General features: G+C 36.2%; 1 protein-coding gene across 1 annotated transcript in view; it reads right to left on the bottom strand.

Annotated features, from left to right (window-relative positions):
- APPL1 (adaptor protein, phosphotyrosine interacting with PH domain and leucine zipper 1) overlaps nucleotides 1–20,243 on the bottom strand; it is a 44,070-nt gene that overhangs the window by 5,169 nt on the left and 18,658 nt on the right. The window contains 17 exon segments of the mRNA XM_032411543.1: nucleotides 584–673; nucleotides 1,177–1,227; nucleotides 1,984–2,130; nucleotides 2,745–2,781; nucleotides 2,877–3,051; nucleotides 3,813–3,865; nucleotides 5,431–5,613; nucleotides 5,987–6,078; nucleotides 8,379–8,435; nucleotides 9,802–9,844; nucleotides 11,452–11,640; nucleotides 12,532–12,690; nucleotides 13,384–13,466; nucleotides 14,313–14,459; nucleotides 17,851–17,909; nucleotides 18,692–18,733; nucleotides 19,325–19,412. Coding sequence (XP_032267434.1) covers nucleotides 584–673; nucleotides 1,177–1,227; nucleotides 1,984–2,130; nucleotides 2,745–2,781; nucleotides 2,877–3,051; nucleotides 3,813–3,865; nucleotides 5,431–5,613; nucleotides 5,987–6,078; nucleotides 8,379–8,435; nucleotides 9,802–9,844; nucleotides 11,452–11,640; nucleotides 12,532–12,690; nucleotides 13,384–13,466; nucleotides 14,313–14,459; nucleotides 17,851–17,909; nucleotides 18,692–18,733; nucleotides 19,325–19,412 — 1,695 coding nt within the window.

Genomic DNA, 20,243 nt, shown 5'->3' with positions numbered 1-20,243 from the left:
GTACTCATTAAGTATCCCACAAATGTCTCTTCTCTTCCACTGCTACTGCTAACGCCACAACCCATAACTGGGTCTTACAATCTCACGCATCACTATCTAATGCATTCTCCAGATTTTGCTCTGAAACTTGCCTAACTTAAAATTATCCTGTTGGATGGACAATGATTTGACACTCCTGGTAGCATTAAGTATTTATATAAATATATATACATTCCTGGAGACCAATAAAGATGTCAGCAATGGCAGTTAAGTCTACACACACACACACACACACACACACACACACAGCCTCTCAAAAGACCTGCTTTGATAGAAACAACCTTCACTGGAATATGGAAATATAAAAGTTCTGGTATGTTTGCTAAATGGCAAGTCAACTACATGTCAGTAACTATAATGTAAACATCCTCTCAGAAGACGATGTCTTCCTTTTCTGCTGTGCTATGAACCATCTGGTTATAAAGTGGCTGAGGAAGCAGAAACAGACTTTCACTTGGAGATTCAAATCTGAAAATCACAGTCCTATATTAAGGAAATTTCATAAACTTACATCAGAGAAGATCTAGATGCTAGGACTACATACCTTTTCAATTTGTTTTTGTTTGCTGAGTTCTTTCTGTTGCTTCTCTTTTACCCTCTCTATTTCTTTTTGTTTTTCTGACGCCCGACGATCCTGAAAAACAGATGAATACAACTAATGAATATGAAATAATTTTAAATTTTAGACTTTTCAATTAATATTATCTTTGTAACCTTTTCACATTTTTTATATTTATATGAAAACACACTAAAAATTTACATTCATAGTCACTTATCCAAATTCTAAATGTTGTATCAGCAATAGTATCCACTGATAACCTTGCACAGCAAAATCATTTTATTTCCTTGCTAATATGAAAGATCTTATATTACTTTAGGTAACATTCTTGGAGGGGCACTTGGGTGGCTCAGTCGGTTAAGCATCCAACTGTTGATTTTGGTTCTGGTCATGATCTTAGGGTCATGAGATCAAGCCCTGCATAGGACTCTGCGCTCATCGAATAGTCTGCTTGAGATTCTCTCTCTCCCAGGCCCTCTGGCCCTCTCCCTGCCTATGCACTCTAACTAAATAAATCTTAAAAAACATAAAAAATAAAAAATAACATTCTTGGATAATTAAGTATTTTGGATTCTTACCAGTTCTGCATGCAAAGCTATCTGTTTTGCCAGACCAACAGAATCGCAAATCTAAAAGGGGAAAAGGAAAAACTCAGGCAGTTTTCACATCGAAGTAATAATTTCAAGTACCTAAATGGCTGATGTAACTAGATTTATAACTCATTATAATATACTGCTTCAAACAAAAGCTGATTTAAGAACGTTCCAGCCCCAGGGCACCTGGTTCATTTGGTTAAGTGTCTGACTCTTGATTTCAGCTCAGGTCATGATCTCAGGGTCGTGAAATCAAGCCCCATGTTGGGCTCTTCGCTCAGTGCAGACAATGCTTAAGATTCTCTCCCTCTCCCCCTACCCCTCCCCCCTGCTCATGCTCTCTCTTTAAAAAAAAAGAATGTTCCAGCCCCCAAATGAAGCATCTCTGTATTTTCTTCAGAGTCTCTGAGTTTCTGCTGCTGGGTCTCACCTCTGTCACATTCTCAAATTCCTTACTGAAAGGGTAAGATCTGCAAAGAATGAAGCAAGGAGATGCTGATGCTGCTCTAAGCTGAAAAGAGCTGAAAAAGGCTGATTATGGGAATATACTGCATTCCCAGAGTAAGTTAATGAGGCCAGAAGATTGCAGCAGCTACCAATGGCCAGGGAAGACACGGTCTGTAGTCAGAAGGCCCAAGCCACCCACCAGCTCAGCTATCTTCAGAGCCAACAGGCTTTGGTCAAACAACTTTGTTGGATTAAGCCAAATTTGTTTTTTTCCAGAAATCTTACTAAGAACTTCAACTATGATATATATTTTGTAACAGAAACACATTTTGAAAAGTCATGTACCTTTTCCCCCTCATTGTTTGATTCAAATATATAGCAGACTGATGACAGATTACTTTCACTTCTCCCTCCTGATGTCCGAAGAACAAATCCAAAAAGCCTCTTATTTTCCTGATGTGTAGCGTACAAAACTACACTGGGTAATGGAAACTGCCACAGAAAATATCAGAAGCAAACATGAGATTTTTCAAACACAAGTGCACTCTTCTACATGACAAATTCAAGTACTAAGTTATAAAAATATTATAAACAGAAGATTAAAGCCAATTTTCTTAACAGAATGGCAATCCAAGAACAAAAATGTCATATTTGGCTTGGATTACCAGGCAGAATAAGACATTGTTGAATACTGAATTTATTAGTCATTTACACATTTTACAAAATCAAATTCATTAACAAATATGGTCCATACTGTTAAATGATTAAGAGCATGTACTTCCAGCTATTTCAACGCAGATAATTATAAAATAAACTCAATCATGTTCACCTTTTAATTCCGACTATTAGTGTTTATCCCTTAACCAAGCAGCATATATCATATACTAAAAAACTACATATCATACCAGATTGCACTGATTCTTTAAGTATATGGAATGTTCAATTATAAATTTTGGGGGGGGAGGGGAGATGGACATAGTCTTAATAACTTAGCCAATCATAATTAATACCATATTTCAATACATATGATCAGAATTATTTTAACGATATAGACATGTATATGCACAAAGAGACTTCCAATAAAGCTTTAAACACATAGAACTCACTGTGAGCCGTGTAACTTGTGTCTGTGGATCAATTAACCTATAATTAAAAACAAATTTTGGAAAACAAATTTTAATTAGGCTGAAATTAAACATTTTTTTCTACAGATTTTTAAGGGGGAGGTCATTACTCACTTTAAACAATCACAAGTGACTAATAAATGTGATTCTGTCATACGAAAGATGTTATGGATGGCCCGGGCAGCTAAGATTTGCCGCATTGTTTCATAAACAACATCTGGATTGTCATCTGATTTCACCTCCATAGAACCAAGGAATCGGACAATAAATAACTGATGAAGAATAGAATCTACAAAAGAACAAGGTACATTACATATCTTTAAATCCCACACTTCCCTTCCTTAAGAATAAAATACACTGTCACCTTTTAGATTTTCTAGTGAAAAATTCAACCCAGTAGAAGTATTTAGAAATTACTCCTAACTACAGTGTTCAAGTTATAGGAAAATTAAGGTCTCTAATTCAAATAGCAAAAGGTTAGGCTTCAACAACTGATGGTTCTGAGTAAAAAAAAAAAAAATTCCTTGTACTATTCTTATAGCTTTTAAGTTTGAAATTTATCAAAATAAATAGTTACTGAAAAAAGAAAAAAAAAGTTAATGCTCCTGTACCAAAAGAAAATATCAGCTCCTAGGAAAAGCTTAAAGGATATCTTCTGCATTGAGAATTTGCATTGAGAATATCATCCAAAGTATGATATTCTATAATTTTAATGAAATCTTTAAGCCTGATTAAGTTCTGCTGCTTTGAGTACTATGAGCAAAAAGAAAACTGTGAAGTAAAGCTTCACAGTTTGAAGCTTATATTTATTCTGATGTATGCATCAGAATAAATATAAACATCAGAATAAATATAAACAACATATTTGTTGTTTACATCATCAGATGTAAACATAATCAGAATACATACATCAGAATATAAACAACAAATCAGAATAAATATGAACAACATACATCAGAATACATACATCAGTATAAATATAAACAAATTCTTCACACAGTTTACTGCTGAGAATTTTTAAAATATAAGAATTCTGCACATCTGTTTTACCTTCAGTTTCAGATTTTGTACCTCCTCCAGATTCTCCAAATGGATTTGTGCGCCTGAAAAGTTTTTAAAAAGTTAGGAACCAATGGTCAGTTACTATGAGCCATATGGAAGAAATCTCAATCATTGAAACTGGAGTTAAAAACTAAGCATCACGAAAACTTGTACATACATTTTTAAAAAGCTCTAAAATGCCCCATCCTGTTAAGGAACACTACTGATGACCACCTTACTTACTTACTCTGATGAAGGCCCTTGCCTTCACACTTAGTAGGCTGAACTCAATGCTGCTGCATTCTAGAAGAGGTGGATGAACTGAAATGTAGACATACATACATATACACACACACACACAACCCCCAACATCCTATAAACCACGTTGCAAAAGTCCTTGAATTTAAATAAAGAGGGACAGAACAGCTGATTTAGCTTCAATTTTAGCTACTTGAGAAAAATGCCAGGGATTTCCTAGGATTGCAAAAACCTCTTTTTAGGTCCTCCAAGTACATATTGCAAGTTAATTATGCTAATTTGAACATTTTCTAGTTTTAAACCTGTATTTCTCAAGGCATATGTAACAGAATGCAAGAAGAAAAGCTAATTAGTGATGGGAGCTACCTCCCTCTTCAGTGTGAGTTGGCTCTTGGCATACCCACAATGAAGGAAAAAAAATACAATTCAAAATAGGTTTTGTAGGCTAAAAGAGAGCTAAATGGTTTTAAAATAATGTTGGCATTAAGATAACATGAAATCAATCTCTCTAATTCATGTCTGAACTACTATATCAAATGCTAAGTATATTTCTGTGATCAAATACAAATTATTTTTTCTTGGTCACAACCATGTATATCCAAATTAGTATCAATTTATTAGGCGTCCAACCTACTTAAATAAATGATTTGCCGTGACATTTTCCTTCACCCCAGAGCCAAAGAAAAATTCTAACAGCTTTCACATTTCTCGTATATAACCAAAAGATGATTTATTAATAACTCATAGCATGATAATGTTTCAGTACCTTCCTGGAGATTTCTTATTCTGACCCAAGATGATTTTTTTTTTTTTAAGATTTTATTTAGTTAATTTATTTGACAGAGAGAGAGACAGCGAGAGAGGGAACACAAGCAAAGGGAGTGTGAGAGGGAGAAGCAGGCTTCCTGCTGAGCAGGGAGCCTGATGCGGGGCTCGATCCCAGCACCCTGGGATCATGACCTGAGCCAAAGGTGGACGCTTAACAGCTGAGCCACCCAGGCGCCCCAAGATGGTATTTTTCTTACAAACCTATAACACATGTATTACTCTCAATTTCTAAAATATTGTCATGACCTAAAGATAGGACTATCAACTTTCTTCTGCAATTTTAAGAGCAAATACCAGAAGTAGATCTGATAAGCAATTCAAAGTTAAATACTTTTAGAACTAAATTATCTTCACTTGTTTAACTGAGGCAGAAAACAAAGAGAAAAACCTGCATGATTCTTTCCCGACTATTGAAATTAGGTAATTAAAGAAAGTACAACATAATTGATACACATATGTGAGAGAGGACTCTCAACTGCAAAAAAGGCAATCATAAGCCTTACAGACCATAGAACAATATCCCTGTGATGCCATCGCCCACCTGCCTCCCTGGCCAAAGGCTTTTGCCTGGCCAGGCTGATCTTCACACACGGGAGAAATGATGTCAAACTGTATTGGAGTATCTGGAGCAACGAGAGAATCTAGAGAAAGGGCAGCCAAATTTGTGGACTCAGATCCTAAGGATCCCGAGCTGCTAGTTCGAGCTGTCAGTGGCCGAGATTGTCTAAACACAGAAGAAAACCAGAGACATTGCATTTAGTTTTCTCTTTTTGAAACTGAATACAAACTATGAGAAAGAAAAATACAGTTTTATAAGCCAAAGAGAAGAGTAGAAGAAATTTCAATAACAGACTTTTCTTGCCAATGACTAAATTCAAAAACATAAATGATCTCAATCTATAGATAAAGCACTAGGGCAATTTGGAATTGTTACTTATTTAGCACTCTTGCCGGTAAATTTACCAACTTGAAAATCCTTTCTATGTTTTGGAGAAACTATTTCATACTAATGTAAGTAGCACTGCTAAAATCAAAGTGTTGGCTAACACTTTCAATAGCCCATATACTTTTAAATAACCCAAAGTCTGGTAACTCACGCTGCCGGCCGCAGACTCTCGTGCCTCTGCTGGAAAGACGGGGAAGGAGTGACCGCCTCCAAAGCGGACTGATTTACTCGCGCAGCAATTTCCTATTTTGTTTTTTAAAAAGGACTAGAATTAGTAAGGCAAGGAAACCAAAAGTTTGGATACAACTGTCAGAATGTTCTTGAGTTACATTTAAAATGCAAATTGGAGTTACTAAAGTAGTTCCACATTGCCTTAACATTAAGATACATATTGAACTTCATAACATTATAACTTAAGCTTCCTCTTACTTCTTACAGACATAGATCTTTAAATATTTAACTACCAGATTTTTTGGATTATTAGCACCTAATACAGCACCTACTATATAGGTACTCAATAAATTTGCTAAATTAAATTTAGGAGTAGGAATAGCCAAAATATCAAAAATATTACAATATTTTATAACTATACTGCTGAAGTTTTCATGATCTTCCAGAATATATTTATGCTCAGAAACATCTATGTATTTAATTGATGAAGTTATATGGATATTTTCTGGCCCAAAATCTGAAAGAAAAGCTTCCTATAAGAAGTATTTTTAAACTTATTGTTTTATTTCAAACACTAGCTAGCTACATAAAATAGTATTTATATTAGAAAAAAAAATCGTTAACATTTTTGCATTTCTGTGTCTTATAGTTAGCAAAAATATCAAGACAATGCCACAAACTGACCAGAATTTCTTCTCTCATTAAGTACAGAAAAAGTAATCCTGGATAATCTGGAAAATACTACTTAAAATTTAGAGTTCTGATAATTTGTGGGGAAAAGTAAGATAACCCTCAATTATTCAAATCCAAACACTGTATTCACCATGTATTCCCTAGGTATTAACAGGTCATCCAACTTCCATTTTAATTTTTTGGTGCTCCCAAGTAACATAACAGAAAGGAAAAGCTAACCTGGCAAGAGATCAAATTACTGCAAGCAAAAGGTTCCTCTACAATTAGCACTGATTTTCTTAGATTACACTCATAAGATTATTACAAAACAGAAGTTACTAATATTTTGGAGGTCATGAAATATTGTTTCTTTGGTACAAAACTTGTTCCTAGGCATCTAAATCCTGTGTGTCTTGGCTGGTACCGCAAAGCCATTATGATAAAAACAGAACTCTTTCAAATTGTTCTTCCATTCACTTGAGCTTAAAACCTGAAAGTCATCTTTAATTCATCTCCTTCATCCTTTACATTGGTCAGTTACTAACTAGTCCAGTCGATTTCTTTTTACCTCTTTATACAGTGCAAATTATTTCTTCTCTCTTCTCTTGGTTACCACCCTGTCCAGACCCTCAGTTCATGCCTGAACTAGGATAATGGCCTCCTGCATGTTCCCAGATGCCCCTGTCTAATCAACCATTATACCAACAACAGTTTTAAGACTTAGAAGGGTGAGGGCTTCCTAGAGAAATCAGCCCTGCTCTGCCTCAACTGAAATCATCAGCCCCGCATAGCCCTGAGAGGCAGCCAGGTTTACTGCACAGATGGGCCCACTGAGATTAGCAGGGGTCACATAGCCCCTGCCCTAAACCAAAGTCTTTTCCCAACTACGCTGCATTGTGGATCCACTTGATTCCTTCCAGAGTTCTCTGCACCACAGGGTTCTGCGTGTATATTTGGATTCACCTGTACAGCTAAGTTCATCTGGTTTGATACCCTTGCTACTCAAAGCGTAACTGGCAAAACTTAAGAGTTCAGGCCACCTCACCCTAGACATAATCTGCATTTTAACAAGATCCCCAGGTGTTCTGTATGTACATTTCAGCTATTTTTCTCTAACAAGAACCTTCAACTCCAATTATACTACTGGTTTCATAAACACACCATTTCTGCCTTTATGCTTTTGTTTTTATTCTCATATCTGCAATTTCTTCTCTTTTCCTCAAAACATGAACAAATCTTAGCCAGCTCAGGATTCTACCATCTCCACAATTTTCTCTAAAACTAAAGTCCACACTGATCTTAATATTCTCAAATCTTAAGCTTTTAGTCATTACCGTACACTTTGTTACATAGTTTTATACACAATGTAAAAGTTTTAGTATTGTATTTCCATACACACAGGCTCCTGGAGGGCAAAGCCATGGCTTCTTTTTCTTTTGTATTCTTCTCCAGGGTGCTCAACCCAAAGCTAAACACAGCATTGATGCCCAGTAAAAACTTGTTAGCTGACCAATTTCAGTTACTTTTGAAATAATTTATCTTTCTAGGAAGACCAAATGCTCATACATGGACACATTAAAGCAGTTACTCATTCAAGGGCAAATTAAAAGATTTCAGAGCTTGAGGAATTATGACATAAATAATAAATTAATAATTATTCATTTTTGCCAGGTCTGGATACCATAAAATAAAAATATTACCTCCGGATTTTCACTTAAATATATTTGTTTGGATATGTTATTTATTGTACAGATCCACTGCAAGAGAAAAAAATAGAAAAATGTGATTAGTATTTTTTTTCCTATAGTGCTTCCCTTCTAAAAGAATCCTCAATATTTCACTGCATAGAAGTTTCATTAGAAACACATTAGAAACACATAACTGGGGTGCCTGGGTGGCTCATTCGGGTAGGTGTCTGACTTCGGCTCAGGTCATGATCTCAGGGTCCTGGGATCGAGCCCCAAGGCAGGCTTCCTGCTCAGTGGGGAGTCTTGGGTCTCCCTCTCCCTCTGCCCCTCCCCTCCACTGGTGCTCCCTCTGTCTCAAATAAAGTCTTAAAAAAAAAAACAAATAAAGCCCAAATTAGCTTCATAAAACCAAATAAAAATATACCAATAATGTTAAGTTATATTTAATAGTCTATATTTGTCTTTTAAATCACTCCCCCCTCTTAATCCCCACCAAATAAGATAGCCTGGACTCAGATATCATGATTAACACCAATAAAAAAAAAGTTAAGAGCTAAATATATTCCCAGTGAATGCATTTTACAAAGCTCCCTTCTTTCGGATTTATAGCTAATTAACATAAAAAATGCTCTCTTCCACATTTTCTACTTCACACTTGAGGACTCCAGTCCATGATGAGCCTCATTAAACTAATAATCTGTTTGGTAAACTCAGCAGAGAGCAGACATTTATTTGTGTTCCTCACAAAGCAAAAACAAGTTTTAATACCTACTCCTTTCCACAAGAGGTAAATAAAAAATAAATCTCTATATAATTTCTAACCTTGTCTTTTACCAACACAGTTTTAATACCAGATAAAGTGGCTCAAAATCAACTACAGTATATTTTCATTGAAGAATATGTCTCAGGACCAAGTTTCTGAAGCGTCAGTTCTTGGTGGTAACTTACCTTCCATATTTGGTGTACTAGAAGTAAAAATGGAGCCAAAAATAAGAGACTCGTGAGGAAGAACAGACTCTCCCAAATTTTTGTTTTTCTGTCTTTCATTTCTCCAAGGTTTTAAGTTTTACTTGCTTCCTGCCATGCTATATCAGCTGCCACTATGTCCTTAATGCAGCAAATACTGTCTCAGAAAGTTGGTGAGAGAAGGGAATGAAAGTGTCACCTCATGATACTAACAGCTTGCCAGAAAGCAACAGTCACAAGGTCATTTCTGAAGTTGAGCCTTTAAAAAGACAGACACCAATGATCTCTAAAGTCTCCTCTTATAGGTTTAGCTATAAAAGTCCCTGTGAAACTTGATGTTGCTTGAGGACAAGAGATTTTTATGAAAAAAATTTTTTTTAATTAACTAGGATTTTCCACATTTCTATCTTAATATTTAGTTATGGAAATATCTTAAGATGTTGCTGAAGAACTTTAGATAAAATTTTACCTCCTCATGGTCTTTTTTACTTTCTGCTTGCAAAATTGAAGATCTGAAAAATAAAAAAGAAAGTTTGACCCTCAATTTAAAAAAAGATCTTGAGAAAATTTTTTATCTTTAAAAGTACATATAAAACCAATCGGTATCAAAACTAAAAAAACCCAAAACACACAACCAATCAGTATCTTAGTTAGGAAAAGGAGACCACCTGGGGCATCTGGACTCAGATTTTAACAACTCTTGACTCTGGCTATCCATGCCAAGACGTACCAAAAAAGAAACAGGTGCTGGTTTTCAGAAGACAGCCCATAACAAAGGTACACTGCCAATAAGACAATGCATTTCAACTTTCTGACACTTACCATATATATTTCAAATGTAAATCAGTGATCCTAACAGAAAACACTAATTGTACTCATTATTTCTCCATAAATACAGTCAAATAAAATTTTTCAATATAGCAATCACTAACATTGGGATACTTACCTTTTCTATAGATGTTATTTTAAGAATTAGAGAAAAATTACTAATTTTGAATCACACTAGGAATGTGAAATGGGAAATCATGTTAAGCATTATTAGCAACAGAACTGAAAAAAATGTAAATTCCTGTACTAACATATTAACAATTTGGTAAACACAGGGACTCCCAACATCCAGCATGATAAATGAAATTAAACAACTGATAAAAGACCATGAACCATAACACGTTAACATGTTGCTTCAGAACAGTAAGATCAAAAACGGTATTTTAAGTAGGAAAAAAACTGCAGATAACTTAAACATCTATCATTAGAAAAAATTTTAGATTATGGTATATATCCTTAGATGGATTATAATGTAGCCATTGTGAAATGTTTTTAATAAGTAGCTGCAGATCCAAAGTGTATATACAGTATTTCCTCAAATATTTTTTAAAAATGTAGTTAGAATAAAAACTGTAAGGCAACAGACCAGAAAGTTAATTGTCCCTTCTAGTTAGATTATAGCTTTCTTTCAATATTCAATACTCCTTTTCTATATTTTTCTGTATTTTCTAAAAATTTGTTCTAAAGGCTACTCTATGGATTCTCATTTAATGCAAAGGTAACAGAAGTCTTAAAAATGTCATATACACATTAATGGACTAAATCATTAATTTAACCAGAAATATTTAACATTTAAAAATAACATTAGTGTTTGCACTTACTACATGTTAGGCACATTACATATGTTAGATTTCTCTTCCATACAGGGATTATAACCCCCACAACCCCCATTTCACATGTGAAAAAACAGAGATTATGTAACTTGTCTAAGACCACACAGTAAGTAGTAGATCCTGAATTTGAACTTTCTGACCCCAGGGTTAGGGCTCTTTCCACTAACTTGTGCTGCCTTCCCCCATACGGTGCAGAATTTTCAGTGAACGGTACCCTAACATGAAATCACAGGTTTTTATCTATCATATGCCCTTGTTTAACAACCCCAAAATATTAAGACATCATTTAACCAAGTCACAAAGGAAAATTCAACTCATTTCTACGTGATTAAAAAAGAAAATTATCTTAATACATAATAAGCCTAAAGTAGCTATAAAATGTCTGAATGAGAAGGAATTATTATGCATTTCAGTAACTTAAAATATGCCAGATTTTAATAGCAGGAAAAAATACTAACTTTTTTCCGTCAAAGGAAGTGATCTGAAAACAGTATCGCCTGTCTTCACAGTCCACAGCCATTACTGAGCAGTTGTCAATGTCCATGGCCAGGCCGCCGGCCACATCCCCACGCGCCTGACTCATTAAGTTTCCACCCTGCGTGAAGTAAAACTGTCTGTCCCAGGTAGATGACACCAAGCCTGTTTTACTAAATGAAGAAAGTACATTCACTCTTCAGTAACACATCTGAAATCTCATAAGCCAGACACAAGATAAAGCACATCACAAAGAACCAGCTTGCAAAAAGGCACAAAGGTGCCTAGAAAATATATGCTTTTCAGTCTCTAAAATAAATTCATGTATGTTGAACCACTTTTGTGTTTGTGTATTTCAAAAAAAAAAGCTGGAAGTTATCAAATTGCAACTGTTAGAATAATGTTCCATAAATTATAGTTCAACCTTCAGGAGAATAAATTCAAAAGAAAAGAATTCATCTTACTTCTAAGGTTAACTTGCTTTACCCTATCTTTAAATAAAAACTAAAAGTTGACCTGATGGTATAATTACATACATTTTAAATGTATAATAAAAATGATATTTAATAGCATTTATGTAATGCTAGATTTATCTAAATTCAAATTCGTTTCACTTTTAAAATAATTCTAAATTATTCAATAAGTATCTAAACAGAATTTTACTTCTGAAAATTATTCATGTACTCCACCTGGCAAAAAGCTGACAAAAACACAAATACCGCTAACTAATAAGATTCAACCTTTAGTAAAACAAAATAATTTAGCAGACAATATCAATCATATATTCACCTCATACTACCTTAGATGATAAACAACATATGAAAATAACTATAGGGACGCCTGGGTGGCTCAGTCGATTAAGCATCTGCCTTCAGCCCAGGTCATGATCCCAGGGTCCTGGGATCAAGTCCCACATTGGGCTCGTTGCTCGGCGGGGAGCCTGCTTCTTCCTCTGCCTGCCGCTCCCCCTGCTTGTGCCCTCTCTCTCTGACAAATAAATAAAATCTTTATAAAAAAATAAATAAATAAAAAAGAAAGAAAGAAAATAACTATAGTTTTCTTACTTCCTAGCATTAAGGTATCCAGCCTTCCGGGTTAAGTTTCGATTAACAGGAAATTTCGTGGGATCTGGGTCAGGCACATATAAGGGGTCACTGGCTACCTCCAAATCTTCTATTGTCTGCTGCATGGTCTCTACATCATTGTCCATTTCCCTACGAACGCTAACACAGAAAACATATTATTTACTACCAACCACAACAGAGGACTCCTTACCAATCATATTTAGCTATATATTTGCTTTGCATATTTTTTCTTAAAGAGAGCAACAGTAGCATGGGTGGTTAAAGTAACATGAACGCATGATGAAAAAGCTTTACATTTTATTTGAAACTAGATATTCTGGAAACAATACCAAGTTAAAAAACAAATGAAGCCACACTGAATGCCTAACGTTGGAATAATTTTCAAACTGTCCTGCATATCTCAGACTGACCACATCACTGCTCAGAATTTTGAACCTGCTTAGAACTGCTTGCTCTCTTTAAGCTTTCATGGCTTAGAAAGCAAGATTTATTTAGTAACTCCCAACCATCCCCCACAATTCAGATAATTGTGAAGATAATGAACTTATGGATAATTACTATTATGTGTCTGTTATATACAGACTTTTATAAAACATAGTTTAGAATAAAATACCATCAGACTTGACAGAGCTATGAAATTCAGAGTTCAGATTCCATGGAAAAGATGGTGAATAACCCAAGAAGGATCCATGAGCCACATGAGACATAGTCTCATGGGCAAGGAAGACAGCCCCTCAGGAAATTCAATGCTAAATATTTTTAGATTATGGCATTTAGCTGTTAACTTAGTCTCATAACTTCATTTTCAATTTTAAGGAAGAAAGTACTTACTTCTGTACACTTGTTCCAATATTAGTCAAGAATTCTTCCAGCTGGTCATTGAGATTTTCAGAACCCATCTTAAAGAAACTTATCTGGGGCAAGAGGGTGTGTGAGTGGGAGGATGAACAACAGAAACACACACATTTACAAGAAACACAGTGAATCATATAAACAATCTCCAAGATACATGGTAAAGAACAAAGGAGTTTTCCCATTTGTGTACTAGTTTACAATGACTTCTACTGGGCTTAGAGCCACTGTAGAAACCAGACTTCAACTTCACCGTACATCTCTGTAAGCAATTTATAAAATTGGAAAATGTTAAAACATTTTAAATAAGTTATATAAACTATTTCATGTTTTACAAAGATAAATTTTATATTGAGGAATAATAAGCACTCATATTTGAAGGCATATTTGAATTTCTTTAAACTCTTAATTTTTAGGGGCGTGCCATCTCATATTACCCAAATTTACTTTTCTAGCCTCCTTCCTGATGCAAACCTCTTGGGACACTTTGGAGTTCATCTATTATTTTTAATTCAGGAGGTATGCAAGGAAGAGGAGACAAACTCAAACTTGCCCATTCTCTTTCAAATCTATTCCAAAGCCAGAGTGAATGAAAGTTCCATCAGTAGGAGTAACTCCAGAATTCATTTAGCTTTCTGTTCCCTGTCCCCCTGTGATGGACAAGGCCTAAATACCAGGTAAGTGGTTTCATTTACCCTAAAAAGTATGTGAAATCTTCATTTGCAAGGAAAATCATTCTAACTTCCTCAAAATAGTATTCTGAGGACATTTTAAATTACTTTTGAAAACACAGATCCAAACAGAGTATTTTGACCTTAGTCTGTAATACCCTTATACTTAACATAAATATCAAACTTAATAGAAAGTTTTTAGGACAGTTATAATCCAAAACACAATATAGTATTTACCTGAGCTTGCATGTACCCGAGTAGAGGTTCTAACAATGCTATTTTCTTTTTGTATTGAAGAGTATTTAATGCACAAAAATAATGCATCATGGTCTGGTGTTGTTTTTTTCTGGAAGTGTAGACATCTTCTGTGACTTCATACTTTACCTTTGAGTATAAACATTAAAAATACTATTACTTATTTAATTATGTAATTATCTTTAATTATCTTTAGTAGTGGCTGTAGGGAAGAGCCTACCCAAGGGAAAAGGTATATCATCAGCAATTGTGCATCTTTATTTTCTAAGATAGTAGAAATCCTATAAAATACCAACCATTCCATGTTAAAATGCACATTTAAAGCAGAATTCTGCACATAACTAAGAATGATACAGTAACTGAACTACGTGTGGCAGTCTACCACACAGAGGAAAGGCAGACAGGGGTTCAGTATTAGCTTAGTCACCAGTCTTTGATCTTGCCCAGTTCACAGCATACTTCTCCTCTTCTGCTTCTCTCCTGCTGCTCCTCTCCTGTACTTGTTTTCCTTCACCCACACTTAAGATACATGTGCTCCTTTAAGTTCTTGTATTCAGACAACAAATATTTAATGAGCACCTATTATGTAATACGCATTAGGCTCTTCTCTCTTCTTGCTTTCCTTAGAATACCAAATCAAGTACTAAGAATATTCTAATACACCAATGACTTCCAAATTTTAATCTCTCACCCTTCACTTTTTTTTTAAATTTTATTTATTTATTTGAGAGAGAGAGAGAACAAGAGAGAAAGCATGAGCATGGAGAGGGAGAAGCAGACTCCCCACTGAGCAGGGAGCCCAATCCAGGGCTCGGTCCCAGGATCCTGGGATCATGAGCTGAGCCGAAGGCAGATGCCCCACCAATTGAGCCACCCAGGTGCCCCTTGCTCTTCACTCTCCTAAGTGTCAGAAGAAGCACATCTCCAGCTGGGCTTTTGTGTGTGTGTGTGCACACGAGTGTGTAAATGTACTGGACATGTACAAAACTGAATACAGTATCTTCCCCACAAAGCCTGTCCCTCTGTTTCTTAGCTTTTTTTCTTTTTTAAGATTTCTTTTATTTATTTGAGAGTGAGAGCGAAAGCAAGAGTGAGCAAGCAGTAGGGAGGGGCAGAGGGAGAAGGAGAAGCAGACTCCCCGCTGGACAAGGAGCCTGATACAGGGCCCGAACCCAGGACCCCCAGATCATGACCTGAGCTGAAGGCAGATGCTAAACCAACTGAGCCATCTAGATGCCCCTGTTTCTTAGCTCTCTTAATTATTTCAAGATCTACCCCATCATCCAAGAATCACAGGATTCCTTTTCGTTTCCTCCTATTACTATGTCATGTCAATTCTACTTACAAAATACATTCTAAAAGTATTCCTTCCTCTCCTCTTTCAACAACTACCTGAGGCTCTCCTAATGTCTTTGCAAACTATTCTGGTACCTTTTCAATTGGATTCCCTCTAGTCCTGTCCCCTTCACATTTCCATTAGTATTTGTATTGTGTAACACAACTGCATGGTGTTTTCCACTTATAATCCTTTAAGTAGGATTCCTTTAAGCAGGCTGCCCACTCCCTCTAAATCAAATTTCAAAGTCAGTGACATAGTAATCTGACCTCAAACTACTTTCTTGTATCTCTGCCATACCTCCCAAATATATTCTATGCTCCAGACACATGCCATTATCATAATAATTATTGGTAGAATTTAAAAAACTTGCTACAAGCCAGGTACCCTGCATGTATTATCTCATTTCATCATCACAACTACTCAGTTTTTTTGATAGAGAAATAAAGGCTTGAAACTAAGTACCAGGGTGTGACCTCAGGCAAATAAGTGGCAAAGCTGAGATTTGTCCTCCAGCAGTGTGACTCCAGAGCCAGTGCTCTTAAGCTTTACATTCTCCGGTGTCTACCACGTGCTTCTGCAAAGACTGTTTTTCTTCCAGGAATACCCTCTCCCCAATCCCAAACTAGTGACGTTCACTCATCTTCAATCAAGCAAATAGCACCTCCTAAAAGTATAGCCTTTCCCAATTTACCAAAGTTAACTGCTGCTTTGCTTGTGCTCTCCCAACATTTTGTTAAGACTGCTATTATTGTACTTAACTCACTGTTAATTCACGTGTTCTCTTCATCCTTGTACGCTGGCATCTACTCCAGCTACATGCCTTCACACAGGAAGCCTTCGATTAAGTGTGTATTATTCACTCCCTGAGGCTAGGAGTGGAGCCTATTCACACTATCACCCCATGGTACCCAACATACAGCAGATGCTCAAAATTTTTTCAAATAAAATTGGTAAAATAATGTTTTTTAAACTACCTGGAATAAAAACAACGAAACTGGAAGAGCCAGAAGCAATGTAAAATACAATGAAATTCATAGCTAGACCCTTTAACTATTTCTCTAAGGCAAAGTAACAAAGTAACATAGATCTCAAAATGTATGTTTTTTATTAATATTTGCACCATCAAGTAATCAGTGAACTAAAATTAGAAATGGAAAGCTCGGGGCGCCTGGGTGGCTCAGTCATTAAGCGTCTGCCTTCGACTCAGGTCATGGTCCCAGGGTCCTGGGATTGAGCCCTGCATCGGGCTCCCTGCTCAGCGGGGAGCCTGCTTCTCCCTCTCCCTCTACCCCTCCCCTGCTTGTGCTCTGTCAAATAAATGAACAAAATCTAAAAAAAAAAAAAAAGAAGAAATGGAAAGCTCTTTGTACTGAACTTTGTGAGAACTGCAGTCAGAAATGGTTAAGGTACTCCCTTTACCACGTCACGGTAGCTGTTGCACAGTAAATCATACCCAGTCCTGCATTCCCCCAAGTGATCACAGTGCCCCTACCAGCAGCTGTGGCCAAGGCTGCAGACACCAGCAGAGACCACCTCACTCGCTAACATTTAGTGGACGTCTTGTCGTCAAACCTTGGATTAGGCACTGAGGAAAAAATGAGCTTAAGGAGCATCTAGATGAACTTGTTAATATTTTGTTCTTTGTTCTTTACTCAAATGCATTTCTCCTGAAATACAGTGAAATATTTCTGGATTTGGAGAAGTATCAAAAACTATATATATATGCATATATATATGTATTCCCTGTAAATGCGGAGGTCCTCATAACAGAATTTCATTCAATTATGTATGCAACAATTCAACTTTTTAACCACTTTATCTCAGAAGACACTTCTGAATACATACATGGTTAAATAAACAGAACACACACAATGTTATCAAAACACAAAGCAAAAGGAGGCAATGTTATATACTGGGCATCAATTACACTTTTGGAATAGTTCTGTTTACTTATCAAATTTTGTCAGCAGAAAAATAGTTTGTTCAAAGAGACAATTATTAACTGATAATTATAAGAAAGGCTTTGAAACAACTGGAAGGAAAGAATAAACTAAGGGCAATGTAGCAAAACATACAAAGTAACAGGCAGGCTACTGTTTTTAAACAGGAAAAAACTAGTGAAAAAAAATCTAATGAAACAATTGTTAATTGTGATACTAAAGAAGCAAGTATGTATCACACCTTGTCATTTTCTCTTTTTTTAGACAACCGGCTATATCTGTTAATTGCAGCATCATGATCTGGAAAACAGAAATAACTATTAACAATAATATAACAGTACCTTACCAAACTTATAAATGCTTTAAATAGTCTTCACATGTGCATCTTTCAACAAATATGCTAAAGCAAGAATTCTCAAAATAAGAATTCTTTAACACATAGTTCACTCCACCCAAATGTTCCCATAGTCAAATTTCCCATGAAGTATCTTTCTACTTATTAAATTGATTAAAAAAAAATTAATTCTAAGGAGACTGTATTCCACTGAAAGTTTTTTAAAGTATTTTTTTTTAAAAGATATAATTTTATTATTTATTTGACAGAGAGCAAGAGAGCACAAGCAGGGGGAGCTACAGAGGGAGAGAGAGAAGCAGGCTCCCCACTGAGCAGGGAGCCCAATGCGGGGCTCGATCCCAGGACTCTGGGATCATGACCTGAGCCGAAGGCAGATGCTTAACCAACTGAGCCACCCAGGTGCCCCTAAAAGTATTTTTTAGTACAAAAACAGCAAATGCTCATTAAAGAAAATTTTAGAATATATAGGAAAACAAGGAAGGGAAAATATTATATCAACTCCTCTGGTATTATTAAGATAGCAAACCACAAGACTTGGTTTCCTTTTAAATTTTTCTTATAGCACAAATAGTGCAACTGAAAAATAGCACTGATTTATATAATGTTAACTTACACTTTTAATTAGGTTCATTTTTTTCAATTATTACATAGAATATGGCCACAGATTTGTGTTGATAAAGAAATGCATCACTGTGAGAAATAACTGTGTAAAGTATTCAGAACTTACCATTACTAGCAATCTGAAACACTTCCTTTAATGTCAATATTTCTGGAAAAGTTCAAGAAGTTTCAATTTAGCATATTTATGAAATATCTAAAATTTTGTTTAGAAAGCTCAAGTCCAACATCTTTAGCATGATCTATTTCCAGATTGGTCTCCTGTCACACCCAACACATCCAACATTGCAGCCATACAGTTTCTCATCAACCACAAAACAAGACACGTATTTCTATAACCCATACCTTTGTGCTTTCTAGTCCAACAGAACAATGACTCTCTCCTCCTGGCAAAAATGCCTCTTCATTGTACAATGCTCATGTCACAGCCTTAGTGACACCTTTCTGACACCCTCCTCTGAGCCCCCATAGTACCTTGCTCATTCCCTAATTATAAGAGAATATCATAATTACTTATTTTACCCATCTCTTTCTCTAGGCTTTTTCGAGGGAAGTGACACTGTATTCATATCAGTATTCTTCTGTATCTAGTTTAACATCTAGCAGGAGCTCCTATAAATATCCAGTGACACATTAAAGTGGTACAAGCTGCAGTCAGAATGGTTAAGGTATACAGTAATATGCACTTTACAAGTATTGATCTGATGGCTAATGGAGGTAAACATAAACTTGATTTCATTACCTTTTAGATCTCTTTCTTTAAACTGGGTAATGGGAAACATCATGGCATCAGCTAGCTGCGTTGAAAGTACAGCATGACAAGAGCTAAGCTAGTAAAAGGAAGACCAAAAAGGCTGAATAAATAACTATACAGAGACATTTAGCCAGTGTTCTATAAATTAAACAAAATCTAATAAACAGATGTTGATACATTTTACATAAGAGAACACTCAAAATTATGTGATATACTATAAAATATTATACAGCAAAAAAAAAAAAAAAAAAGAATCCATTTAAAACTCTTAGAAAAAAAACATAGGATAACCTAGGATTTGGCAATGGTTTCTCACATATGACACCAAAAGCATAAGCAACAAAAGAAAATATAGACTGGACTTCATCAAAATTAAAAAGTTTGTGCAAAGGATGTATCAAGAAAGTAAAAACACGGGGGGAAGCGGGGAGGAGCAAAATGGCGGAGGAGTAGACCTGGCTTTCGTCTGGTCCCAGGAATTCAGCTAGATAGGGATCAAACAATTCTGAACACCTACAAACTCAACAGGAGATCGAAGAAAAGAATAGCAGCAACTCTCTGAACAGAAAAGCGACCACTTTCTGGAAGGTAGGACGTGCGGAGAAGTGAATCCAAGGCGATATTCGGGACGATAGATAGCGGGGGAGGGGCCTCCATCGTCCGCTACTGGCAAGTGATAGAGCCGCGGAGCACAAAATCGGAACTTTTAGAAGTCGGCTCCGCTGAGGGACCTCGCTCCAGTGGCTAAGCGAGGAGCGGAACCCTCTCTGGGACAGTGTGGTCTCAGGACCCTCGGGGTCACAGAAAGACCGGGGGTGCCTGAGTGCGGCAGAGCTCCCAGGTATTGGAGCGGGGAAGCCGGCTGCAGAGACAGAGCTGAGGCCCGGGCTCTCAGCTCGGGGTTGCC

Source organism: Phoca vitulina, unplaced genomic scaffold (assembly GCF_004348235.1).
Source record: "Phoca vitulina isolate PV1807 unplaced genomic scaffold, GSC_HSeal_1.0 scaffold13, whole genome shotgun sequence".
Taxonomy (NCBI): domain Eukaryota; kingdom Metazoa; phylum Chordata; class Mammalia; order Carnivora; family Phocidae; genus Phoca; species Phoca vitulina.
Note: the sequence above shows the minus strand (reverse complement) of the source record. Positions and strands in the feature narration are given on the sequence as shown.